The sequence below is a fragment of the Myodes glareolus genome, chromosome 2 (assembly GCF_982192425.1).
Source record: "Myodes glareolus chromosome 2, mMyoGla1.1, whole genome shotgun sequence".
Classification (NCBI taxonomy): Eukaryota; Metazoa; Chordata; class Mammalia; order Rodentia; family Cricetidae; genus Myodes; species Myodes glareolus.
In genome coordinates this window covers 110,306,583-110,332,955 of record NC_142027.1, presented here as the reverse complement: position 1 = coordinate 110,332,955, position 26,373 = coordinate 110,306,583, and the positions used below count along the sequence as shown (strand labels likewise).

The 26,373-nt window shown below is 53.1% G+C and overlaps 1 protein-coding gene across 6 annotated transcripts; it reads left to right on the top strand.

Moving 5' to 3' along the window:
* Positions 1–505: 505 nt before the first annotated feature.
* Rasa4b (RAS p21 protein activator 4B) lies at positions 506–26,373 on the top strand. Of its 6 annotated transcripts, none has more exons than XM_087903526.1 (21): positions 506–721; positions 5,999–6,055; positions 7,577–7,690; positions 8,033–8,094; positions 9,351–9,480; positions 11,510–11,591; positions 12,451–12,591; positions 13,576–13,667; positions 15,937–16,054; positions 16,291–16,441; positions 16,690–16,754; positions 16,981–17,093; positions 17,266–17,458; positions 17,575–17,712; positions 18,385–18,529; positions 19,027–19,196; positions 19,777–19,914; positions 20,855–20,990; positions 22,343–22,463; positions 25,766–25,827; positions 25,936–26,373. In XM_087903526.1, the coding sequence occupies exons 1-21, from the start codon at positions 513–515 to the stop codon at positions 26,055–26,057; spliced, it is 2,559 nt and encodes an 852-aa protein (XP_087759652.1). In that variant the 5' UTR covers positions 506–512; the 3' UTR covers positions 26,058–26,373. The 6 variants fall into 6 exon arrangements, with proteins under 6 accessions (XP_087759652.1, XP_087759653.1, XP_087759654.1 ...); XM_087903527.1 differs by lacking the exon at positions 7,577–7,690 and adding an exon at positions 7,438–7,533; XM_087903530.1 differs by having other exon boundaries at positions 582–721; positions 7,582–7,690.

Sequence of the window (26,373 nt, the reverse complement as noted above, 5' to 3'; positions counted from 1 at the left end):
CACACACACGAAAGCCCAACACAAAAACGCCCCCAGAACAGCCCTATTTTCCAGACTTGATGTCCCCAAACTTCTCAGCTGCCCGGGTCTTCTTCGCCACATTTTTCCTGGCCTGTTAAAAACTCTGCCTTGCCAAATAAGTTCCTCCCACCGCACATTCATTCATAGATTTGCAACTGCACTGTGCATCCCGCGCAGAATCGGGTGGCCAGGGCGATCCCGATCTGGTGGGCATACGCCTGACTCCCTTTGGCACGTTCCCACAAATAGTATTTTCTAGAACACACGCTCAGGTCTCTCCCCCTAGCTTCAGCCCTCGCTCGAGGATCGCGCCCCATCTGAGATTCAGGCGGTGGAGGAGGCGCTCCTCTCAGACCCCGCCCCTCCTCGCTCCAGGCGACCAACGAGGGACGCGGGCCACAGAGGTCACGCCCATTGTGTGCAGCCAGCTCGCTGATTGGTCCTTCCTTGCAGTATCTTCCCGCCCTCGCACGAGGGACGGGGAGGGGTGAATGGAGTGGAGGCGATTTCTCTGCCCCAGGGCTCCCCTCCCTGGCCTGGCACCAGCCTGCCAGCCGCGCAACTCGCGCTGCCCCCGGGAGGGGACCCAGGCGTCCGGATCCCTCCCCGCCAGGCCTCCACGTCGCCGACCCGCGATGGCCAGGCGCAGCTCGTTGTCCATCCGAATCGTAGAAGGGAAAAATCTGCCTGCCAAGGACATGTGAGTAGCGGATAGGGGTGGCTACCCCAACTTTGCTGGAATCCCCTTTTATACACTTGACCTTTGCGGGGGTCCTTAGGGCCTCCCCAAAAAGAGAGCAGCGGAGAGGGTGTGGCGTGTGCAGCCACGAAGGGGGACTGGCTAGGAAAATGGGGACAGTGAGATTAACTGTGGATACCTTGACTGGGATGGAGGGGGAGGCAATAGCTGGAAGGCAGGAGGTAGGGGAGGAAGTTTCTCGATCTGGGAGTGGCAGTAAATCGGGGTTCAAAGGGGCAGGGGTTTTAATGGACTGAGCCTGGCGCTGGGGTGGCCTCGTAGTGAGAACTGCCCAGGGTGTGGCTGGAAGGAACGGAATGCCCCTTAACAATCGGGGTTTTTTTTCCCGGTACTTCCAGAGCCCATAATAACCCCGAGTTGTCTGCCAGACTTGCTTGCTGTTCATTTGGGCAGGTGAAAAGTGGGGAGTCAGTCAAGGGACCAGGAGTGATGCAAAGAGTGAGGATTTCGTCTCTCTGGACTTTGAGTGAGCCCTCCCTTTAATCGCTCACTGCAAGGCATTTCTCTTCGGTCCATTTTACAGAATAGAAAAGCGAGGCCCACAGACACGAAATGCTAGCCGAAGGTGTCAAAACAAAGTCTTGAATCTAGGGCTCCTAACCTGCATTGCTATATTCAATAAAGCTTCTTCTAATCCCTGGCCAGATTTGGGGACCTTGCATGCACCCCTTTATCACACTGTTTCCCGTAGGTTCCCTAGATCAACCGCGGGACTCCTCGAATGTACTTCGTGGATTTTTTATGTGCAGCCTTAGACCGTTTCTTTTTTTTTTTGCAAAGCCTCCGTTTCCTTTTCTGTTAGCTGAGTGTCTGAAATCCTAGTATCGGGGAGAAGTGTAAATCATAAAACTAAAGAAAGAAGTGGGGCGTCGGGAGACCTAGGGTTCAAAGTCCGTTTCGGGTCCCCGGTGGGTTCCTGGCTGCAGAGAACGGAGAAGCCAGAAGCAGCGGAAGCGGAGGCGGGAGGGCACCTCTCTCGGGCGGGCGGGCCGGGGCCCTCCCCTCCCAGCACTCTCAGCGCCAGGAGCGATTCCAGTTCAAGGCCCCCTGGGCCTGAAGAGGCCAGCTCAGCAGTTGCCATGGCAATGAGGAGGGAGGAGGGTGGGCCGTCTCAAGGTGGGTTTCTGTGCGTGGAGAGAGGAGGGGCGCCAGTGGGAATTAGGTCTCTAGGGTGGCTGTTGGATGAGCTTCGACAAAGGGTTCCATCCTCCACAACTCCCCAGGCCCTCCCAGTCCTCCCCACTCCCTGACCCCCTCCCTTCCTTGGGCACTGGTAAACCAGGTCATCTTGGCTTCCTCTGGCTGGTGGTGGCTGGGAGGAGCAGCCCCTTCCGTCTGTCACCTCCTCCCCTTCTCGTCTCTGCCAGCTGCTTGCTCTGCTGCCTGACTCCAGAAGCTCTTGGGCTGTGCCTACCTGGGTCCCACCGCTCTGGGACTCTGGAACGAGGTCTCCACCCCCAGGAGAGGGGCCACCCTGTCCTGGGAGTCCTAAGTCTGGAATCACTTTCCAGGCCCTGCTTTCCAGCCTGCTTCTCCTGACACCCCTGATCACGGGTCCTCTGCTTGCACCTGGTGGCTGGCTGTGCACCTGGTGGCTGGCTGCGTGCACAGCCCTGACCTGAAAACTGCCTCTTGAGCCATCTTATAAATGCCAGCCTCCATATTTGGGCCTTTCTCTTGGTCAGTCCTGCTTTTAAATATTAGAGACCCTCTGACATTCCATTTTAGAACACCCTCCCCCCTCGAAAACTCCTATTCATCCTACAATGCCTTTCTCAAACTTCCTATCTGAGGCTTTCCCTGGAGCCTTTGGGAAGGGTTCTTGGGTCCCGTGTTGCTCTCGGACATTTTAGTCACCGAGTAAAAGCCTCCAGAGGTTGCCAGTCCCTGACAAGCGTGAGGGCAAAGGCCGTGACTCATGTTTCTGAGCTCCTGTACCATAGGGATCTATTCCTCATCCTGTGTCTCCGGCCGCCTCAAGCTCACCGTCCTGCCTCTACCTCCCAGAGTATATGACATTATATGAGTGTGTCACCACACCTTCCATTCCTTATATTTTTTCTTCTTCCGCTGCCATCGTGAGACGTGTTCTGATTCTGCCTCTCCATCCTCTCCACCCTGCCTCTCCCTGGGTACCTGGGTAGACTGGGCAAAAAGTAACAGTGCTGCACTGGCTCCGACACCCTGTGGCCCTGGGGACAAGCCTACGGCTATTTCGGGGTTTGCCCTCTCCTTCCTCTTCCACAGTCTAGAAACTGCCAAGGCCCTAAATATAGAGGCCCACAAGTCGCCAGACTGGGCCAGTGGCCACTGGCTTGAGGAAGGAATGGTGGAAGAAGGCAGGGCCCACTTCCACAGGCCCCGCTAGGGTGGGGAGCATTGTTGGGGCACAGGTGCCAGGAGCCCTCCGGTGACTGCTGTTGGGCCCCGCTCTTTACCCTGGATATCCGTCCGCTCTTGACACTGCTTCCTCCCACCCCTCTGGTGCATTCTCCCACCTGGCCATGCTCCTGCCTCCGCGCTTTTGCCTACCATTGGTCCCGCCTATAAATGACTTCATTCCTCCCGCGACTCACTCATCCATTCTGCAAGACTGCACTGGGTCTGCAGCACAAACTAAGGAAGGGTCTCACCTCAAGGAACTCATGAGCTGGGAAGCGCTAGCAGGGCAGAGGGGGCCCTCTGGTGGACCACAACCCAGAAAGAAGCTGGGTCCTGTGGCACATGCCTGTTACCCAAGTGCTCCGGAGGCTGAGGCAGGAGGACCAAAAGCCTGAGACTAGGCTGGATTACAGACGAGAAGCAGTCTCAAAAAAGAAAACAACAGAAAGACAGCCTAGAAGCTCGGAATGGCTCCGTGGTTTAGAATGCTTACTGCTTTTGCAGACGACCCACGTTCAGTACCCCGCGCCCTTGTGGGGTGTGTAACTCCAGCTCCAGGGATCCAGCATCCTCTTCTGAATCCCGTTGGCACTTGTACTCACATGTGCACATGCCCAGACACAGACACGTGCGCGCCCGCACACACACACACACACACACACACACACACACACACACACACACACACAAACTTTAGATAGAAAACACAGCCTCAAGAGGTCTTTATCACCTTTTCTGGGCACTGATCATTGAGGCTCTGTTCCTGGAGTGCGCTTAGCCCGATTGTCTGAGGCCTGGAATTTTGTTTTGTTTTGTTTGTTTGTTGAGACAGGGTTTCTGTGTGTAGCCTTGGCTGTCCTGTAACTCACTTTGTAGACCAGGTTAGCCTCAAACTCGAAGATCCGCCTCCCTCTGTTGGCATTAGAGGCTTGCACCACCACCTGGCGAGACCTGGAATCTCACAGCTTTGAGCTGGTGCGATGCAAATTAGGATGCTGGAGGGCGGACTCACGGGAGGAGAGAGGACTTGTGTAGTCACAGGGACCACCACTTAAGTTCCACGACATCCTATGACCTTGTACACACCAGCCTTGCTGTCTCAGAGACTCTGGGGAAGCTACCCCGTGAGCTGATGTTACACTTCCCGCTTTCCAGAAACCAAACTGCTTGGGCAGATGTTTCCTGTTTTGTTTTGGTTTTTTTTGGGGGGGTGGGGGGAGGGCTTTGGGCCGCAGTGGCATTCCCTGCCTCAAGGGCCCCTGTAGACAGTTGGGATGTAGGGACTGGGAATGTAGTTTAGAGATAGAAGGTTGGCTTAGAATCCCCAAATGAGGAGCTGAGGGCGTGGCTAAACAGCAAGAGTACTTGATTAGACTCTTCCAAGTGACAGTCGGGATAATATGGCTCAGCCTTAGGACTCTTGCCTAACATTCAGAGGGGCCTGAGTCCATCCCCAGTATCTAAAAATAAATAAGTAAAATAAAATAAGAATTGGGAAGTAGAAATTGGAATTTCCCTAGCTTTAATCACATAAATCCACTTCCTTTTTATGAAGGACAAACCTCAGGGATAGCCCTATATGCACTGTCTGTTTGCCCGCTACCCTCGTAACCTCATGAGCTCCACAGTATAAATATATGGAAAATCCTGGACTTGCCTTCTCCAGCCCTCCTTTCTCAGAATCATTCATTCATTCATTCATTCAGCAAACACTTGACTCCTGTCTTGGGTCAAGTCCTGTGATAAGCAACAAAAGAAGATTCTCCCCCACACTAGCTCCTAGCCCTGAAGGGAGGCAGGTAATGGGTAGGTGCGCTCCTGCCTGGCCTGGGGTGCGGAAGATCGAAGGGTAGCAGGATCCCAGAGGGTCCCCTACTCTGTCTCCAAGGCAGGAGAGGGTTTTTACAGGAGGAGGCTGCAGCCTGCAGCAGGGACAGCAGGGGAAAGACTCCATACAGGGACAGCGTTTGGTTTGGAGGCTGGAGGTTCTGGGAGATGCCTGGCCTTTGTTGCTAAGACTGTTTTGGCACCAAACCGAAGGGTGGGGAAGGAGCAGTGAGTGGCGCCCCCCCACACACACACACGTTGTGGACTCGGAAGCCCACAGTGAAGGGCCCTCTTCATCCCCCTCCCAGGGGCTCGTGTTCTGAAAGCCTTTGGGCTGCAGCCTGGAGGCGGTGCCTAAGTCTCCACTGTCTTCTAGAGATGCCTTCTCAGGCAGATGGAAGGCACTGCCTGGGAGAAGCCCTTTCTTCTTCCCCCTCCCGTCCCCCTTCCCAAAAATAAACTTCCAAAAGCTGCCTAAGCCCCTCCCCTAGAAAGTTTCCTACAAGTCCCGCCCCCAGCAGGCCTCCCACCAGCCCCACCCGCGGAAAGCTTTCCTCCTTGGCCCTGGTTTAGATGGTCTCCCCGACGACAACGATTACGTCCCCACAAGCCCCGCCCAGGTCCTGGATTTTCGCAAAAGCCCCGCCCACAGCCCCACCTCCGTAGTAATTCCTCATTCATCAGGCTTGTCCCATCGGCCTCTCCTCCAGACCTCTCGGCAGCCGTTCCCCCAAACCCTCCAGCAAGGATCCATCCTCACCCCAGTTCTCCGTCCCCAGCACCTTACTTTTTCGCCCCCTGCCAGGGTCCTCTAGAATTTGTTTCAGCCCCGCCCCCAAATCCCGCCTTCTTCAAATTTCCCACCCTAGGCTCCACCCCGTCAGTGTCCCTAGCCCCGCCCCCAGTCAAGGTTCCCGCCCTAGTCCCCCTCCCCTCCTCTCGGGCCTCGCCCAGCCTGGTGTCATCTGGCTGCCAGCCAACCCCGTCCCTTGCCCTTCTGTCTTGCAGCACGGGCAGCAGCGACCCCTACTGCATCGTGAAAGTGGACAATGAACCCATCATCAGGTACTGCTGCTCCCTTCCTGAATCCAGGGCTGACTGACCCTCCCTCATCCAGCCACCTGCTCCTCCTGGAGGACATGGATGAAGGCTGGGAGTCCCCCATCTCTCTGGGACTCCAGTACTGTCTCTGCTCCAAGCTGAGAAAGACCGACCTGTAACTCCAAAGCTATCCTTATCTCCTGCCCTGTAGGCAAGCAATTGTCACCTGCCTGGTTCTGTCTTTACCACCAGAGAGACACAGTGATGAGCAGTTAGAACACTGCCTCCACCAGTCTCCCGGCTAACCCTTTTACTTTTTTTTTTCCTTTGGAGCCTGTTCTAGAACTAGCTCTTGTAGACCAGGCTGGCCTCGAACTCACAGAGATCCACCTGCCTCTGTCTCCCAAGTGCTGGGATTAAAGGTGTGTGCCACCACTGCCCGGCCTGGCTAACCTTTTTATCAACCCTAGGAATTCATTACAATGAGCAGGTGGAGAAAGTAAGGCTCAGACCAGGTAACTTGCCCAGGGCCTCACACCGAAGGAACTGACAAACCCAGACCGGATGTCAAGTCTGGCTTACCCCAGAACTCCGTCGTGCTCTGACTTGGTGTCGCTCTCCCTCTGAGAGATTCTCTCACAGAGATCTTTCCCAATAAAACCGTTCTTCAACCCAGAAGGGCCGCTTCCTCTGGAGGTGCCCTTTCCACCAGTCCCTGGTTTGTTTTTAAGATATATTGTCATTCATTTATTTATCGTTTATTTATTTAGGGATGGGGGAAAGTGCACCCCAGTTTGTAGGCGGAGGTCAGAGAGCAGTTTGCAGGATTCCAGTCTCTCTTTCCACCATGTGGGTCCCAGGCTGTCAGGATGGACGGCAAGCCCTTTCACCCGATGCTCTATCTCGCCAACTCCAACTTCATGGTCTGGTGTTTGCTGTTCTTGCCCATCCCCGACTCAGACCCCATCCTCTAACGTTCATGACCAGAGCTACTGGGTTGCAATGCACACCTGAACCGGTGCAGCCATTGCCGACACCTCCTACCAATTAGCAAGCTAAGCCTAAATTCAGGCTTTCTTTAAACCATAGGCAGCACACAGGGAGAGGGCTATGGTGGTTCTGATTGCCCCCCACAGACAGAGAAGCAGACAATGTGGTGTCCTCAATGACCTTCCTGAGAAGTAGTTGGGGTGGGTCAGCCCCCTGAGCTTCCGTCTGGTCCTCTGGTGACTTCAGCTCCCATGAAACCATGTGTCCTGTTGAATCCCATGAGTTGATTGACAGCTCTGTTCTGGTGCGGCGGGGGGAGGGGGCTGCTCTGCCTCTGCCCTACTACTGGAGACTGGCTACTGTCAACTGTGAGATCTATGTCCCCAAATTACAGTAATAGCACATCCCCTATCCAGGGTGGACAGGAAGCCAACAGCAAAGACTGAAAGATGGGAAGGAAACATCATGTGCTCAACCATTGTGATGATTACCGGGCACCAGATGCAAAGAAGGTAGGAGTGGCATGGCCAGATGGTGAGGGGTGTTCTCCTGTAGGACAGCCACTGTGTGGAAGACCCTGTGCCCCTTCTGGGGTGAGGAGTATCAAGTCCATTTACCTCCCACGTTCCACGCGGTGGCCTTCTATGTCATGGATGAGGATGCTCTCAGGTAAGTTCGCCCTGCTCTGCAGCTGGACCAGGATGCTGACTACTGGCCTCTTTGCATCCTCTTTTGCGTCCAATGGTGGGGGTGTCCAGAGGTCCTGAGAGGAGGCGGGGCTGAGCTTGTGTATGGACTAGCTGCACACCCATGTGCATGCGCATTGTGACGTGAGCTATGAAGTGGGAACCCAGGGGGCATGAGTTTGGTGTGTTTTAGATCCGCCCTATTGTGCTGTCCTGCAATTGATGGCTTCCTGGAGGTGGGGGCTGGGCTTGGAGGGCTGCGTTTGCTGGGCTCCAGGGAAATTCGTTCCACAGTTCAGTTCTGACTCTCTCTTTCCACCCCCAGCCGGGACGATGTTATTGGGAAGGTCTGCCTCACGAGGGATATGCTAGCCTCTCACCCAAAGGGTAAGATGTCCCATCTCCTCAGTGGTCTATTTAGTACCTGACTCCTACCATTCAATATAGTTCCTATTTTCCATCAGTTCCCCCCACCTGAGTCCCAGACCCAAGGGGATTGGCCTGATGCCAGTCCAGATTCAGAGACACTTGGATTAAGTCCAGAATACACACTGTTTTTTGAGGTCTCAGCCCTGCCCAGGTCTCACTGTGCAACCTCAGACAGGTCTTGACCTCTCTGGGCTTTTCAGGTGGTTGAGCCCAAGAGCTCTTGGGTCCTTTGGGCTCTGCCAGCCCATTCTCTGACTGTCTCATGGTTTCCCAGGGTATGCACCTGTTCCTGTCTGTGAGGCTGGGGGTGGGGATGAGTGGGTGGCAGGCTCTGCTGACTCATGGAGCCTCCTGGCCCGGCCAGGCCGGTGGCCTCTCCTGCTGCAGCCCCAGCTGACCAGGTGTACCTGGTGCATTTCCTTGCTGGTGGCTCCCTTAGCTCCCACATCTGGCCTGCGGATTATCGCTCCAATAGCCAGGAGGGAGCCACTGTTCTCGTGTTTTAAGGAGGGAAAGCTGGGGATAGAGTCGATAGTTCCACAACCAGTCAGGGTCAGATGCAGGCAATCAAAGCACAGAACGCTAGTGAAGGCCTAGAACCCGGACCTCTGACTTAAATTCCAACCTCAATATTACAGGGTATGTGCCTGTAATCCTGGCATTGGGGAGGTGGAGGCAGGAGGATTGGGAGCGCGAGGGTCATCCTCAGATACATAGTGTGAGTGGGGCCAGCCTGGGCTACATGAGACCGTTCTTTATAACGAAAGAGCAGGGAATGAAGAGTTGACTTCGTGACAGAGAGCTCTTGCTGTCCCAGGACTCGAGGAAAAACCAGGCATGGCTGCTTGTGCCTGTAACTCCAGCGTTGTCAGGGAAAGACAGATAGACCCTAAGAGTTCACTGGCCAACCAGCCTAGCTGAAATGGGGGGGCGGGGGCTTCAGGTTGACTCTGTCTCAAAATATAAGATAGCGGGAGATACCCAACATCCAGCTCTGGCCCCTGCATGCTCAGAAAAGCACAGCCCCACACAATAAGTAAAACTAAATATCTCCGCACTTCCAACTCCTGCTCGGTGCCTGGGCCTCAGTTTCTCCATCTGTCACTGGGAATAGCTAGAGGACTTCAAGGGGTAATAGAGGAGCTCTGGGGTAGCAGGTGGGATGAAGGGAGTGGGGGGTGGGCCCCATCCTTGACTGACACGAAGCCCCGCAGGATTCAGTGGCTGGACCCACTTAATGGAGGTGGACCGGAATGAGGAGGTGCAGGGCGAGATCCACCTGCGCCTGGAGGTGGTGCCGGGGACCCATGCCAGCCGGTTGCGCTGCTCAGTGCTTGAGGGCAGGTGAGACGGACTGAGGGATGTGGGGGTCGGATCGTGACTGTAGGACTCCAGCCTCCTCTTCGCGCCTGCTCTCCAGAGATGGCCTGATTGACTGTCCAGTAGGGGAGAGATGGCCTGCTGTCCAGTAGGGGAGAGATGGCCTGCTGTCCAGTAGGGGAGAAATGGCCTGCTTGTCCAGTAGGGGAGCAGAGGTAGTGTGCCCCCTTGTGTGCTCAGACACCAGTGTCCCAGTGCTAGGTCTGGGCTTCCTTATCCAGCCCCAGTATATACTTACCCTGTGTGTGCATGTGAGTTTGTGTGTGTTCACATGTGTGCGTGTGAGTGTGTGTGTTCACATCTGTACATGTGTGAGTGTGTGTGTGTTCACATGTGTACATGTATGAGTGTGTGTGTTTATGATCTCTCACATGGGTGGAAGGGAAAAAATTGTTGATATGTCCAGACAGGGGGTGGGGGTGGGGCAACAGCTTGAATGGCTCTGTGGGCCTGAGTCACCTGTGACAGGTCTAACCCCCAGCCCTAGGGTATTTTTAACTTCTGTCCCCACTCCTGTCTGGGCCTGGCTGTGACTCACAGACACTCCAGGAGAGGCGCCTTCCCTTCTGGCTCAAGTTTCCTCCTCCCTGTCCAGTCGCGCCCCCCCCCCGTGTGTGTGTGTGTGTGTGTGTGTGTGTGTGTGTGTGTGTGTTCTCTTATGGGAGCAAAGGGGAATGCCATGTCCTGGTCGAATGTGGGGGTGGACAGCACATCCCCTCCAGTCTACCCCTGGGGCCAGGGAGCAGCCTCTGGCCGGTCAGTTCTACAAAAACAAAACAAAACAAATGAAAAACTAAATATGCGCCTTACCCTGAGGCTGTTAGCCCATCTGGGAGGAAGTGGTCTCTCTGGTGACTGGAAGGACGTGGATTCCATGGTTGACACGTTGGGTATCTGGTGGCTGCCCCCAGCTTTCTGTTCTGCCATGAGGCTGGAACCATGAGGAATGGGTTCATGTTCTTCCCTCTCCAATCCACTCCATCCCGGCTCTGCTCCCACCTGCCTCCATCCTCAGCCCTTGTGGCACCAAGCTGCCTAGAGCAATGTGTTCTAAACATATGCACGTGGTTGCATAGAGCATCCAACCTCAGGACCTTGGGACCATCACTTAAGCATCCATCTCTGTCAAGATGGGTAACACGTGCCGGGCGATGGTGGCGCACGCCTTTAATCCCAACACCTGGGAGGCAGAAGCAGGCGGATCTCTGTGAGTTCTAGGCCAGCCTGGTCTACAGAGCTAGATCAAGGACAGCCAGGGCTACACAGAGAAATCTTGTCTCAAAAAGAACCCCCACCAAAAGGATGGTTAACACAGAAACATGTTCCTACCTCCATGAGTCACCTCTCTGACCTCTGCCCCAGGAACTGCACCCACAGTAGCCTCCTCTTAGAGTCTGGTAGGGAGTACACTATGCCCCCCCCACACTTTTTTTTTAAAGATTTATTTATTTATTTATTTATTATGTATACAGCATTCCTTCCATGTATGCTTGCATGCCAGAAGAGGGCACCAGATCTCATTATAGATGGCTGTGAGCCACCATGTGGTTGCTGGGAATTGAACTCAGGACCTCTGGAAGAACAGTCAGTGCTCTTAACCTCTGAGCCATCTCTACAGCCCACACACACACTTTTTTTGAGAGAGTGTCTTCCTATGTGTCTCAGACTGACAGTATGTAGTTCAGGCTAGCCTCAAACTCAAGATCCTCTGCCTCAGCTTCCTGCATGCTGAGACAGAAGCGTTATGTCTGACAGTTCCCAGGTGTTCTTGCCCTCTCTTCTGCTGCCCACAGTCAGGCACAGTGGCATCTCTGCAGTTGGTCAGTCAGGAGGGCAAAGGGGGCCATGAGTGACCGTGGTGTGGGAGGGGCGAGTTGCCATCCAGTTAGCCAGCTGGCATGCAGCCCTGGATGAGCCACGCCTTCCAGGCCTGCTGTGTTCACCTGGAGACAAAGGCAGGAGCAGTAATTCCCTGTCCCCATCTCACCCCCAGGGATTTAGCCCCAAAAGACCGAAATGGCGCGTCTGACCCTTTCGTCCGAGTGCATTACAATGGCCGGACCCAGGAGACCTCGGTGAGGAAGCTAGAGGACTGACTGACTGGGGTGGAGTGGGGGACTTGGAAACTCTGGAACAGCTTCCCAGTCTAGATTTTCTTAGCTCTGTGAGCATCATCATGAAGGTGGCAGCCCGGGGGAGCCTGTCCCGAGCTGGGCTCTCCGAGCAGTCTGCTTTATTGTGTGGCCTTGGAGAAGTCCCATGTACACTCTGGACCTCAGTTTCCCCGTTGGTGGAGTGTGTGATGTCTTATGAAGTAGTTCTTCAGTATAGGGGATTGAATCCTAGACTCACATGCTAAGCAAGGGTTTTGCTACTGAGCCACACCCCAGCCCCTCAGTGGGGGATTCTAGGCAGGGGCTCTACCACTGAGCCACACCCCAGCCCCTCACTGGGGATTCTAGGCAGGGGCTCTACCACTGATTCACACCCCAGCCCCTCACTGGGGATTCTAGGCAGGGGCTCTACCACTGAGCCACACCCCAGTCCTTTTTCCTATATTCATTTATCAGTAGGTGGATTGCCTTAGTGGCAGACTTTACCGCTCAACGGTTCATCTCACATTAGCAGTGAGGACTAGAGGCGCCACCTGGAATTGCTATTTTTCTTACTCATAAGTTTAAGGCATTCGTTTTTTATTTTTGAAGCAAGAGTCTCACTAAGTTGCTCAGGCTGGCCTTGAACTCCCTTGTAGCCAAGGCTGGCCTTGACCTTTCAGTCTTGCCTCCTAAGTAGCGGGCTTTCTCCACCACTCCCGGTTGGGTCTGGAAGCATTTACCAGTACAGAGCCAGGGGAGGTGTGTGGGGTAGTGCTACCCTGCTCTGGCCCTAGGTAGCCCTGCGAACTGAGCCACTATACTATTCCTTTCGGAGCAGGTGGTGAAGAAATCCTGCTACCCACGCTGGAACGAGACATTTGAATTTGAACTGGAGGAGGGAGCAGCAGACGCATTGTCCGCATTGTCCGTGGAGGCCTGGGATTGGGACCTTGTTAGCCGGAATGACTTTCTAGGCAAAGTAAGCACCAGCCCCACCCCCACCTGCCCAGGCCATACCTCCCATCTGCCCAGGCCACATCCCCCACCTGCAGCATCTAGTGTCCCTTCCGGCCATTTCACCTGCTTTCTCAGGTAGTAAACTTGGGATTCCTCCCTGCTGGCAGCTCTGGTATTCTGGGACCCTTTCAAGGCGCCCCTCCGTGCTAGGAGAACAATACTGGAAACCAGGCCCCCAGGAGTGCAAGCCTGCCATCCCAGATATTTGAGAGGCTGAGGCAAGATCTTCATTTCAAAGTCCACCTGGGCTACAGAGTGAATTCAAAGCCAGCCTGGGCAACTAAGCCAGACCCTGTCTCAAAACAAAAAGTAATCCAGGCATAGCAGCACTCCCAGCACTTGGAATTCTGAGGCAGGAGGATTATTGCAAATTTGAAGCCACCCTGGGCTACATAGTAGGATGCTAACTCAGAAAATGGAATAACAAGCCAGGCTTGGTGGCCCATATTTGCAATTCCAGCACTTGGGAGGCAGAGGCAGGCAGATCTCTGAGTTCAAGGCGAGCCTGCTCCACAAAGTGAGTTCTAGGACAGCCAGGGCTACACAGAGAAACCTTGTCTTGAAAAATAAAAGTAGATCTTCCCACTTCAACTGAAGCAGAAATCCTTCACAGACGTACCCTCTACTTTTGGGGTCTTTGTTAATTCCAGACGTAGTCAAGTTGACAACCAAGAATAGTCATCACAACAGTTATTGTTAGCTGATGGCGTGGCTCAGTGGTGGAGCCCTGCCACCCCAGTGAGGGGCTGGAGTGTGGCTCAGTGGTAGAGCACCTGCCTAGAATCCCCCAGTGAGGGGCTGGGGTGTGGCTCAGTGGTAGAGCATCTGCCTAACATCTGTGAGGCCCTGGGTTCTATCCCCAGCTTCAGAAAAAGAAAAGATAAAAGATCAGCACTTGACTAGGAGGTGACCTAAGTGTCCCAGCCCTGATCTGCCCTTTTCCCAGGTGGTTGTCAATGTCCAGAGACTGTGTTCAGCCCGGCAGGAAGAAGGCTGGTTCCGGCTGCAACCTGACCAGTCCAAAAGCCGACGAGGCGAGTAAGTGCCCCTCTGGGCCTTGGGGTGTGTGCTGAGACAGAGTGCCTACGGGTGGTTGATTGGTCAGGGGCCAAGAGTACAGAGGTCACGTGTCCTTCAGCCTTTGCCCGCTGGGCCAGCCCCTCTCTCATCCTGGTGGGACCTTCCCGCTGTTTTTATACACCTTTGTCTTCTGAGCTAAAATTTATGCATGGATCTCCTGTTTTGTGAGTCCTGGCACTTTCTAGAATAAGTCCTCAGACTCCTTCCTTTAAAGGGCTTTCTTGTAGCTCTCTGGTCCCTAGAGAGAATATCTCAGAGCCATGACTCCAAACCCTCATTCCCCAAGAGTTTCCAGAAATAGAGTTGCCTCATGAAAGGCCAGGCAGAGTTGGTGATATACCCGTTGTAGAGTGCCTGCCCTGTAGGCACTTGCCATAGATCTGGTTTCTAGTACCGGAAAGATAAATAAACGCCAGAGCACCCTGTACTGTCAGAATGGCTCAGCAGCCGGCAACCCCGACTCTCTCAAGCGATCCTCTGACCTCACACATGCACAGTGGCATGTGCACAGATGAGACACCTGGAGTGAAGCAGAATGACACACCTGTGTAACCCCAGTTTAATGTAAGAATGCAAGCCACTGTCAGGTGTGATGACACACACATTTAATCCCAACACTCGGGAGGCAGAGGCAGGCGGATGTCTGTGAGTTCAAGGCCAGCCTGGCCTATAGAGTGAGTTCCAGGTCAGTCAGAGCTGTTACACAGAGAAACCCTGTCTCAAAAAAAAATACCAAGAAACAAAACAAAACAAACAAACAAACAAAAAGCAAGCAAGCAAGCAAGGAAGGAAAAGAAAAAAGAATGCAAACCAGGTGTGATGGTTCACATCTGTAATCGAAGCTCTTAGGAAACTGAGGCAGGAGGATCTAGAGTTCCAGGCTAGTCTGAATCTACAAGGTGTGACCTTGTCTCAAGAAAGAAGATCAGGCAGTATTCAAGCCATACTGATACTAAAACTTCACTAATTTAGCTTGGTGTCATGTGTGTGTGTGTGTGTGTGTGTGTGTGTATGTGTGTATGTGTGTGTGTTTAAAGATTTATTTATTTATTATGTATACAGTGTTCTATCTGCAGGCTGGAAGAAAGCACCAGATTTCATTACAGATGGTTGTGAGCCACCCTGTGGTTGCTGGGAATTGAACTCAGGACTTCTGGAAGAACAGTCAGGGCTCTTAACCTCTGAGCTATCTCTCTAGCCCTTGTGATTTTATTCTGCTCAGTCTGGTGGCCACATCTAGAAAAGTCTTTGGCTTGTTTCTGTCCCCGTTACACTTCTCAACTGACTCAGCTTTGGTTCCCTGAAGAAGGTCCCACATCCCTCATCTCAGGGCATGGGCAGATGGCCAGGGGTGTGTCCAGCCCAAGGCATTTGCCTAGAAGCAGTCTAGGACAACTTTGATGGCTTCAGCTCACGGAGTATGTGCTGGGCAGTGTGGCTGCCTCAGTGTGCTGTGTGGGGAGGGTAGTGGGAACCATAAGGAACATTGACAGCCTTAGTCAGTGCCCTCTCCAAAAGAATCATGGACTCTTGGTGGTTAGATTTATTATGGTGTGCTACCTAACTTGCCTGAGTCAGAATTTCTCTGGTAGGTTAACCACTTGCTTCTTGGATAAAGCGTACAGGTGACGTGGTGGTGTTCAGGAGCTGATAGATTTGGAATATGAGAGTTTGGTATACTCAGGTGGATTCCCATGGTCCACTGGAGTCAGGAGGCATGAAAGAACTAGAATTTGGGGCTGGAGAGATGGCTCAGTGGTTAAGAGCACTGGCTGCTCTTCCAGAGGTCATGAGTTCAATTCCCAGCAACCACATGGTGGTTCACAACCATCTGTAATGAGATCTGATGCCCTCTTCTGGCGTGTGGGCATACATGGAGGCAGAATGTTGTATACACAATAAATAAATAAATCTTTTTTTTAAAAGAGCAGACAGTGCTCTAACCTCTGAGCCATCTCTCCAGCCCAATAAATAAATCTTAAAAAAAAAAAAAAGAACTAGGCTTTGAAAATGGGTGGAAATTCTTTGGGTAATTAGGCAAGAAGGGTCTTCCAGACAGAGACACAGAAAGGCAGAGCTGGGGGGAGGGACTTGCAAAGCAGCTGATGGACATAAACAAAGAGAATGCATGGCTAATCTCAAAGGCACAGAGCCTGAGCCTTTGTGAGTGGGTGTGGCCCAGGGAAACTGGGTCCCTGGTGGAGAGATCACAGACTGCCCATTCCAGGGGCAACCTGGGCTCCTTACAGTTGGAGGTGCGGCTGCGGGATGAGACAGTGTTGCCATCCATCTGCTACCAGCCTCTCGTGCAGCTTCTGTGCCAAGAGGTGAAACTGGGCACCCAGGTGAGGAGGCTTTGAGGGAAACTGGGAGCTTCCATGCTTAGTTGAGCAGTTTGCCTGTCCTGAACCCATTCGGCAAAGCAACAGGCTAGCTCCTGGGGCTGGGAATGCACTCATCAATGTCCAGAGATCCCCACCCTGTCCCCAACAACCTCCCCATGATGCTCTGAGGTCTTAACCCTGGGGAGGGTCATGTTCCTTGGTAGGTTGGAGCTCCACATTTCTGCTGCTTTCTGCAGGGCCCAGGGCAGCTGATTCCCATCATCGAGGAGACAACAAGTGCTGAGTGTCGCCAGGAAGTGGCCACCACCCTGCTCAAGCTCTTCCTGGGGCAGGGACTGGCCAAGGACTTTCTGGACCTGCTTTTTCAGCTGGAGCTGGGCCGAACCAGTGAGGCCTGAGAGGAGTTGCCCCAGGCAGGGTGGAGAAAGCCCTCTCTCTTTAGCACATTGATAGGTCCCTCTAACATGGAAGCAGGGCCACCCCCTCCCTAATAAAGAACAAACAGTCCAGGTGGGGCAGGTGGGAAATATTGAGAAGAGCATCTGCTGAGGGGCCACTTAGAGGCTCCATCCCTTTGTCCTCCGGCCTCCAAGGCCTTGTCCCCGCTCCCTGCTCACTAGAATTTGTGCTTGCAGGTGAGGCCAACACCCTCTTCCGGAGCAATTCTCTGGCCTCAAAATCCATGGAGTGTTTTCTGAAGGTGAGGTTTCATAAAGACCCTCAGATTCACAGAAGGTAGTTCTGTTTGTCCACGGCCCTTGAAGGCCAAAACTTCCATCATATACATGCATTTATTCATGCATACATATAGACACATTCAGTGAAGTACACTGAGTCTAATTGTGTATCTGGCCCAAAGCTGAGTCAATACTCCAGTCTGATGGTACACAGGATGGTTAACTCGTGTGGTTTCTGGTGGCCCCCAGGTGGCAGGAATGCGCTATCTGCATGGCATCCTGGGCCCCATAATTGACAGAGTGTTCGAGGAGAAGAAATATGTGGAGCTGGACCCCAGCAAAGTGGAAGTTAAGGATGTAGGGTGAGACCGGGGTGATCGTTGGGTGCATAATTGTGCGGAATCAGGCCCCGTATCCAAGTGTTATGGTTCCTTCTGCCTGGGTTCACTTGTCCTTTCTCTCTGTGTTCGATGACCAAGGGGAGCCCCTGCCACCACGTTCTCACCCTCTGTTGGTTAATTCCTGCCGGTATAGGTGCTCTGGGCTGCACCGCCCACAGACGGAGGCCGAGGTGTTGCAGCAGAGCGCACAGACGCTGCGTACCCACTTGGTGGCGCTGCTGAGTGCACTATGCCGCTCGGTTCGCGCATGCCCAGCTATGGTCCGCGCCACTTTCCGGCAGTTGTTCCGGCGCGTGCGGGAGCGCTTCCCAAGCGCCCAGCACCAGGTGCGACCCATGTCGGCAGAGCCGAAAGCAGAGAGAGGAAAGGGAATCCTGCGGGATGTAGGCCCTGGAAGACAGACCGGCTTCTAGACCAGTCTCTACTCTCTGCACCCTTCCAGAATGTACCATTCATCGCTGTCACTAGCTTCCTGTGCCTGCGCTTCTTCTCTCCTGCCATCATGTCCCCCAAGCTCTTCCATCTGCGAGAGCGGCATGCAGATGCTCGGACCAGCCGCACGCTACTCCTGCTGGCCAAGGTGTGGACTTGCAGACTGGGGTGGGAAGACCAGTTAAATTGCAAAGGGAGCCTGGCCTACTCCGTAGTGTCGCACCAATTGGCACTAGGAATGCCTTGCAGCCAGGCCACTGGTACTCCATGGCATTGCACGTCACAGTTTACAAAGCATTCCTGTGACCACCTCTTGAGAGCCCCATCCATACATAAGGAGACAAATCCCAGAGCCCGTAGAGTAAACTAGGGTCTTCGAATGCAGGTTTTATCCCCAGGTCTGCATGTATCTGAAGTCTGATATTAGGATGAAACTTGCGGGGCCAGCAAGACAGCTCAGTAGGTAGGATACTTGCTGCCAAACCTGATGACCCGAGTTCCATCCTTGGAGCCCGCATGATGGAAGGGGAGAACCAACTCCCACAATCATCGGCGGACTTCACACATGCCCAGGCACTCCCCAGCATGCCCACGATGATAAGATTAGGCAGATTTGCAGACGAAAGCAGAAAGGTTGGTTCCAAGTAATCAGGTGTCCAAAGTTTCAAAATGCCGTGATCCATGCATCCCCGAGTCCTACCTAGGACCACGGTCAGGCCCCTGCCTCCTCGGCCTCCGTCTTTGTTGCTAGGTTGAGGTAGGTAGCCATGGAAGAACTGTTGTCTCCCCAAAGCTTTGTCATTCTTGCTGTCACCCCTAGGTAGTGCAGAATGTAGGCAATCTGGACACACCGGTCTCCAGGGCCAAAGAGGCGTGGATGGAACCGCTACAGCCCACTGTGCGCCAGGGTGTGGCACAGCTGAAGGACTTCATCACCAAGCTCGTGGACATAGAAGAGAAGGAAGGCAAGGACTTTCCCACAGTACTGCGCCCAAGGCATTCGTGCAAGTCTATTACTTGACCCCGCCTACCGCCCTGCCCACCGAAACAAAGCCAGTTCTCTCTGTCGACTCCAACTTCTGTTAGTTTGTTTTAGACCAGGTCCCATGTAACCTAAGGCTGGCCGCAAACCCACTGCCAAGAATAACTTTAAACCTTATGATCCTCTTGCCACTACCTTCAAAGGGCTGAGATTACAGGCATGTGCCACCAAAGCCAGGTTTTATGTGGTGCTGGGGATAGAACCCAGTGCCTTGTCCACCATACACCAACACTTCCTGAACAGACCGTCATCCCTGGCTCTTTTTACCCACGGCCCCGCCCACCGCTAATCACACCGTTCGGTTTACCTTTGTTCTGCCCCCAGCTTGACTCAACTCTAGTCTATTCTTAGCTCCTCCCCTAAGCTCCCCAACCCATTTCCTCGCGTTTTCCATCCATCGTTTTCTTGCGTGCTTTCCAGAGCTGGACCTGCAGCGGGCATTGAACTCGCAGGCACCGCCTGTGAAGGAGGGACCGCTGTTCATCCATAGGACCAAAGGCAAAGGCCCTCTTGCGTCCTCCTCGTTCAAGAAACTGTACTTCTCTCTCACCACGGAAGCCCTCAGCTTCGCCAAGACATCCAGCTCCAAGGTGAGCGAGAAGGGAAGCTGTCTAGGACGGTGATGCTTATAATCCCAGCAATTGGGATGTAGAAGCAGGGGGATCAGGAGTTCAAGATCAGCCTCACCGACATAGACAGTTCAAAGCTAGTCTGGGTTACATGAGACCCTGTCTCAAAACAAAACAGCAAATAGGACTATAGCCTAGTGGACAGAGTGCTTATGGGTATGGTGTTTTAGCTTACCACATACTCCGCACGCAGACCTTCATGACGCAAACCCTAAAAGCAGGTTTAGCCTCAATACCTGGGCCTTTGTCACCCAGAGAAGGGGTGTCTGGATATAAGCCTACGGTTAGCACCCCTCCCATTCCCGGGTATCATTTGCACTCTTCCTAGGGCCTTGGGGTTTGGTCACAATCAAACCTGTGCTTGATTGTAGCTGGGATCCCTTCCCAGAGCAGGCCCCTGGGAACAGAAGCCATGAGTTGTTAAGATCCCTCACCGTAAGCCCTAATTTCTCGTGCTGACGGGGATGTGGAGGCCAGAGAAGAAAGCAGAACAGCCCTGCTTTGCCCGGCCCCCTCAGCCTCCTTTTTCTGGCTGCCCCAGAAAAGCGCCTTCATCAAGCTCGCCAGCATCCGGGCTGCGGAGAAGGTGGAGGAAAAGAGCTTTGGCAGCTCCCACGTCATGCAGGTCATCTATGCAGACGATGTTGGCCGGGCCCAGACTGTCTACCTGCAGTGCAAGGTGCGACCTGTGGAGGGCACTGTGGGGAGGGGCTTCAGGAGTCCCCCCCTCGCCCTCTGTCGGCCACATTAGGTACTTCAAGCTGTGTGTGTCTAAGTGCTCTGGAGTCTCGTGCCCAGATGCGTGGTCCATGCTTGCTATGGGCCTCCATATGTAGGTGTGTGTATGGCTAGATGGATAGCCAGGTTCCTGTGACTCAAAGCTTGCTTGCCTTTTCCTTTTCTGTCCTGGATTTTTTTTAACACTCACTGTAGATCAGGCGAGCCTGGGACTCAATGCCTTAGTTCCCAAGAGTAAATATTAAAAGTGTCAAGTGATATTCTGGAGGGGAGTGGGGGTGCCATGATTCAAACAATAGAGCACCTGCCTAGAATCCCCCAGTGAGGGGCTGGGGTGTGGTTCAGTGGTAGAGCCCCTGCCTAGAATCCCCCAGTGAGGGGCTGGGGTATGGCTCAGAGGTAGAGCGCCCGCCTAGAATCCCCCAGTGAGGGGTTGAAGGTTGGTGTCTTAAATAGGTTTCTGTTGCTGTGATGAAGGCTGTGACCAAAAGCAACTTGGGGAGGAACGGGTTTACTTGTCTTCCAGGTTATAGTCCACCATCAGGGAAAGCCAGACAGGAGCCTGGAGGCAGGAACTGAAGCCGAACCCATGGAGAATGCAGCTTCCTGGCTTGCTTCTCATGGCTTGCTCAGCCTGCTTTCTTATACCCCCTAGGGCCAGCTGCACACCGTTGGTGCTGCCCACAGTGGGTCGGGCCCTCCCACATCAGTCAGGGGTTAATCTGATGGCGGCAGCTCCTCTTTTGACTTCCCTCTTCCCCTGTTGTTCTAGTTTGATATGTATCAAGTAGAGTGCCTGAGAGGGCTGGGGAGGTGGCTCAGGAAAGGGCTTCCGCCTGGGGAGGAAGAAGGCTGACCTCTGAGAGACGCTGTCCCCACAGTGTGTGAATGAGCTGAACCAGTGGCTGTCTGCACTGCGTAAGGTGAGCGTCAACAACACGGGACTCCTGGGTTCATACCACCCTGGCATCTTCCGCGGGGACAAGTGGAGCTGCTGTCACCAGAAGGACCGGACAGGTGGGAATCCTGGGTCCCTCCACGTCTGTCCCAAGCAGGTCATAGGTTGGGAGAAGGCTTCTTGAGACACTGGGGACAGCCTGACTGGAAAGCCACATGCTTACCCACGGCAAAGCTGCCCAAGGAAAGCCAGCCCTGCAGGTGCTCTGAGCACAGAGAGATTGGGTGGTTTGGTAAATGCTGTGCCAAGGGGGTGCAAAGTGTGTGTGCTATGTACGTGTGAGTGATTTTGGATATTCTGACAAAGCCTGAAAACTCATTAGTATCTCTCTTTTTAAAGATTTATGTTTATTTTTAATACACATTTGTTTTATTTATGTGTACACATGTGCATCTGTGTGAGTGCCACATGTGTGTGAGGAGGTGTCTTTAGAGGTCAGAAGAGTTTGTTGGGTCCCCTAGAACTGGAGTTATAGATGCCTGTGAGCTGCCATGTGAGTTCTGGGGGATCAAACCCTGATTATCTGGAATGGTAGCTAGTGCTCTCAACTGCAGGGCCGTTATCTCTCCAGCCCTCCTGAGTTCTGGCATTAAAGTCATGTGACACCGTGTCCATCAATTCTGGAAATTCCAAGACCTTCCCCACTCACAGAGTTGAAGACTTGAACCCTCTGCCCTCTGAGCCTCAGCCCCCAGAGCCTGGCATAGGAAAAGCCCTCCACCCCTGTGCACTGACTGCACCCTCCCTGCCCTGACTTTGTATTGATGACTCCTTGTGGCCCTCAGAGCAGTTCCCTCATTAAAGCTGTTGTGGGCCTCACTGTGGCCCAGGACACAACCGGAGATTTCATTTTACTGGGAAGAGCCTTACAGTGTGTGTATGTTTGTGTGTGTGTGTGTGTTGCTACATGTGGAACTCAGGCCCACAGACGTGTTAGGTAACCACTCTCCCACCACACAGCCACTCCCAGCCCCTCGCTCAGGGGTTCTAGGCAACAGCTCTACTGCTAGGTCATGTCCACAGTCTACAACTGGGGCTTACAGTGGGCAGGTGAGTGGACAAACGTGGCAGAGCTGGTGAGTAACAGGACAGTCTATTCCGATACAAGAAGTTCAGGTCCACCCGACCATGATCATGTAGTTCAGGGCAACCTCCAGACAGACCTTCCAGAAAGCTACCAGCTCCCCTGATCTGACTGCCACAGGACACCCACAGTCCGTAGTATAGACTGTGTGGGCCAGCAGCTGAAGCCAAAGTGGAGATAGTGACAGACAGAGCCAGGGCCACCTTACCACCGCTGGGGCCCTTCATCAGCCCTTCCGTCACTCCCAGCCTCAGTTTCCCCTTTCTGTACTACCGGGAAGGTGGACATGGTATTTCCATTGTAACTCTGCCCTGTCTCTGCCTCCAGACCAGGGCTGTGACAGGACCCACTCTCGGGTGACCCTGCAGGAATGGAATGACCCCCTGGACCTTGACCTTGAGGCTCAGCTCGTCTATAAGCACCTGCTGGGTGTGGAGGCAGCACTTCGGTGAGGAGGCTCATGAAGGGGCAGCTGCATGGTCAGGGGATGTGTCAACTGGAGGGCTGCAACCTGAACCGGACCTGAGGGTTGCTAAGTAACGGCTGCCCCTGACTTTTGTTTCTGTTTTTCTTTGTTTGCCTTTGATTCCGTGTCCGTTTTTCTGCATGGTGGATGTATACATGTGTGTGTAGAGGCCAAATGACGGCCTCACGTGACACTCCTCAACTGCTGTCCACTTCCTTACCTGTGCTTTTTTAAAAAATATATTTATTTATTTATTATGTATGCAATATCCTGTCTGTGTGTACACCTGCATGCCAGAAGAGGGCACCAGATCTCATTACAGATGGTTGTGAGCCACCGTGTGGTTTCTGGGAATTGAACTCAGGACCTTTGGAAGAGCAGGCAATGCTCTTAACCTCTGAGCCATCTCTCCAGCCCCCCACGTTATGCTTTTTTTTAAATTTTAACTTTTTTAAAGATTTACTTTTAGCCAAGTGTGGTGTACATGTCTTTAATCCCAGCACTTGGGAGGCAGGAGGATTTCAGTCATTTGGAGGCGAACCTGGTCTACATAGCAAATTCTAGGCCAGCCGAGTCTGTACAGTGAGACCTTGTCTCAAACAAACAAAAAAAAATTGTTTTTATTTTCATGTGTGTATGTCTCTGTATGCCACATGAGTGCAGGTGCCTACAGAGGCCAGAAGAGGGCACCAGATCCCCTAGAACTGGAGTCTTAGGTGTTTGTGAGCCACCTGTTGTGGGTACTGGGAATGCAACTCAGGCCCTCTGTAAGAGAAGTACAAGCTTTTCCTTCCTTCCTTCCTTCCTTCCTTCCTTCCTTCCTTCCTTCCTTCCTTCCTTCCTTCCTTTCTCTCATTTGTTTTGTTCTGTTTCTTGAGACAGGTTTTCTCTGTAGCTTTGGAACCTGTCCTGGAACACACCATGTAGCCCAGGCTGGCCTCAAACTCACAGAGATTCACCTGCCTCTGCCTCCCGAGTGTTGGGATTAAAGATGTGTGCCACCACTGTCCAGCAAGAAGTACATGCTTTTAACCACTGAGACATCTCTCCAGCCTCCTGCTGTGTTTATATTTTTTTTTTGACAAGACCTGAGATTGGTCTTGATCTCACTGCTTAGACGAGATTGGCTAGCCAGAATTCCCACCTGTCTTCGCCTCCCCAGTTCTAGGATTACAAGCATATACTACCATGCCTGGCTCTTTCATGTGGATCAAACTCGGGTCCTCATGCTTATAAGGCAAGCATTTGCCCACAGAGAAATCTCCCTGGTCCTCGGGGTCTTGCAGTGTGTCCCAGGATTGATTTGAACTTGTGATCCTCCTGTCTCAGTCTCTCAAGTAGCTGAAGTGGCAGTGCATGACCACACCCAGCGTGCTCATCTCTTTTATGTGTTATTGTTTCATGTGTACATAATGAACACATGAGACGCGTGCTTCTACATCGTTCCCATGGAGTTGGGACAACCTTGTGGAGTCAGTTCTCTCCTTCTACTTCCGTGTGGGTCTCGGGGACAGAACTCAGGTCCTTGGACTTGTGCAGCAAGCTCCTTTACTTGCTGAGCCATCTTGCTGGCCCTGCATTACCTCTTTTGATGAGGCCAAGCACCCTCCCACAACTGCCTTTCTGCATGACAAGGTCATCTCCTATTAGGGTGCTAGAGGTCATGGCCACAACTGCTTCCTGTGCTAATTTGACCCCATCTGCCCAGCCTTCTAGAGATGGCATCAAAACACTGGCTTTGCCTCCAGCTAATCTATGAGTTCCTGGGCTAGCTTGCCAATTAAGGTTTGACTATGAACCTTAGAAAACACTGGGATGCCTGCTTTTTGTTGTTGTTGTTTTGTTTTGTTTTGTTTTTCAAGACAAGGTTTTTCTGTGTAGTCCTGGCTGTCCTGGCACTAACTCTGTAGACCAGACCAGGCTGGCCTCAAACCAAGAGATCTGCCTGCCTCTGGGCATGTGCCACCACTGCCAGGCTCCAGGTGGGGGGGCAGGCTGGAGGATGCTTAAAGGCCGTCTCAGCTCCCTAGAGCCTTCTCCTGGGCTACACAAAAGGGGCTGCTTGTCTGTGTACAGTGTTCTAGATCCCAGGCAGGGGAGTAAGGGTCCTTCTTGGCACTCAGCGATCTTCTGAGATTTTGGCCTTCCCTCAAAAACCTGGGTAGGAGAGGACTCAGTAGTTAAGAACATTTACCCGATAGCTCACAACTGTCTGTGACTCTAGTTCCAAAAGGATATGAGGCCCTCTTCTGGCCTCTGTGGGTACCTGGCATGCATATGGTGCACAGACATGCACATACATACACTTACACACATAAAATAATAATTTTTTGAGATTTAAAAAAAAAAAGCTAGGCATGATGGTGCACGCTTTTAATTGCAGAACTTGGGAGGCAGAGACAGGTGGATCTTTGAGTTTAGGCTAGCCTGGTCTACAGACAGCTAGGGCTACACAGAGAAACTCTGTCTCAAAAGCAAAAACAAAAACAAAACAAAACAAGACAAACAAATTAAAAAAATCCCTGAGCTGGGCGCAGTGCTCATGCCTAGAATCCCAGCCTTCTAGTGTGGAATCAAGACGATGTGAAGTTCAAAGTTTTTCTCTGTGATATAGTTTAAGACCTGCCTGGGCCACCTAAGACCCTGTCCCAGAAACCAAACCCGCTAAGTGTGGTAGCACCTGCTTTTAATCCCAGCACTTGAGAGGTACAGGCGTTCAAGCATGGTCTCTATCGTGAGACCCTGTATCAAAAACAAGCAAAAGTTCCCCAAAACAAAGACGATACGAAAAAGAAACAGCAGAAGAATGAGTGTCTAGTTCAGATAAGACTGGGTTCTATCTTTGCGGCCCCACCCCTGAATTCCTCCCATAACCTGCTGGCAGGTCGGAACTTCGGGTCCAATTGGCTGATTTCCCATAGGCCCTGCAAAACCAGAGAGACACAGTTTGGCTTGGTTTGCCATTGGTTTTCTGGCCGGGCATGGTTCTCACACCTGTACCCCTAGCACTAGGGAGGCTGAGGCAGGAGGATGGACTTTCAAGGACAGGTTTGGTGATGCGGTGAGAACAGTTTTGAAAGTGGGAGGGGAGGTTCTGGCCTCTCGGTGTTTGAACGGTGGGCTGCAGAGGAAGATGAAAGTGGAAGCCCCGTGTTTATTCCGTGTGGACTGAAAGCATCCGCCTGTCCCCTGAGCGCCACCTGCAGGTCAGGGAGTCCACATGCAGGGAGCCTTCGGTGCAAGGTAGGTGTGGCTGCTGGCCCTCACTCTGCCTTCCTCTGCAGGGAGAAGCAGCGGCTACTGAGTGGAGAAACAGAAACAAGCTCACCCACAGACCGTGGTGGAGGTAGGTTCCTCAGGTTTGGTGGCCTCAGCTGCCTCCAGGGACACATGGGTGTGGGCTGGCAGACCTTTGAAGCCATACCTGCTCTCCCAATGATGCTTCTCCACCTAGCTCCCAAGGACCCGCTGGCCCAGTTGCTTTGTGTGCTGCAAGACCTCCGGGAAGCCCACAGCTCCAGCCTGGCTGGCGCATCACCCAGAGAGCCCCATCACCTTCTAGAGCTACAGACGTGAGGCGTACGCCGAGCCTGGCAGGTGTTTGGAGAACCTTGACATGCTCAGGACCCTTGTCACGGTCATCTCTTCAGGGGAGGCCGTAGCCTAACATGGTCTTCTCCATGTCTGTGGGGGACAGCGGTGGCACCTGTGTCTTTGGGAGACCTGACTGCTTCTGTAGTCCCTGCGGCCCGGATTCTGCACCCAGGAGACCAGGTTGCCCACCTTGGCCTGCCTCACTCCCAGCCATCACATCACCGTTGCCCCCGTGTGACCCTCTAGGTCGGGTGTCACGGTGCTCTACTGTCATTAATAAACCTGCTGTGACTGCTGA

Bases quoted from the DNA above. Each gene is read 5' to 3' on its own strand.
- Rasa4b (XM_087903526.1), top strand. From the start codon at position 513: ATGGAGTGGAGGCGATTTCTCTGCCCCAGGGCTCCCCTCCCTGGCCTG. The intron at 11,592-12,450 runs GTGAGGAAGCTA...CTTTCGGAGCAG, and splicing joins GCCGGACCCAGGAGACCTCG to GTGGTGAAGAAATCCTGCTA. The intron at 18,530-19,026 runs GCAAGGACTTTC...CGTGCTTTCCAG, and splicing joins GGACATAGAAGAGAAGGAAG to AGCTGGACCTGCAGCGGGCA.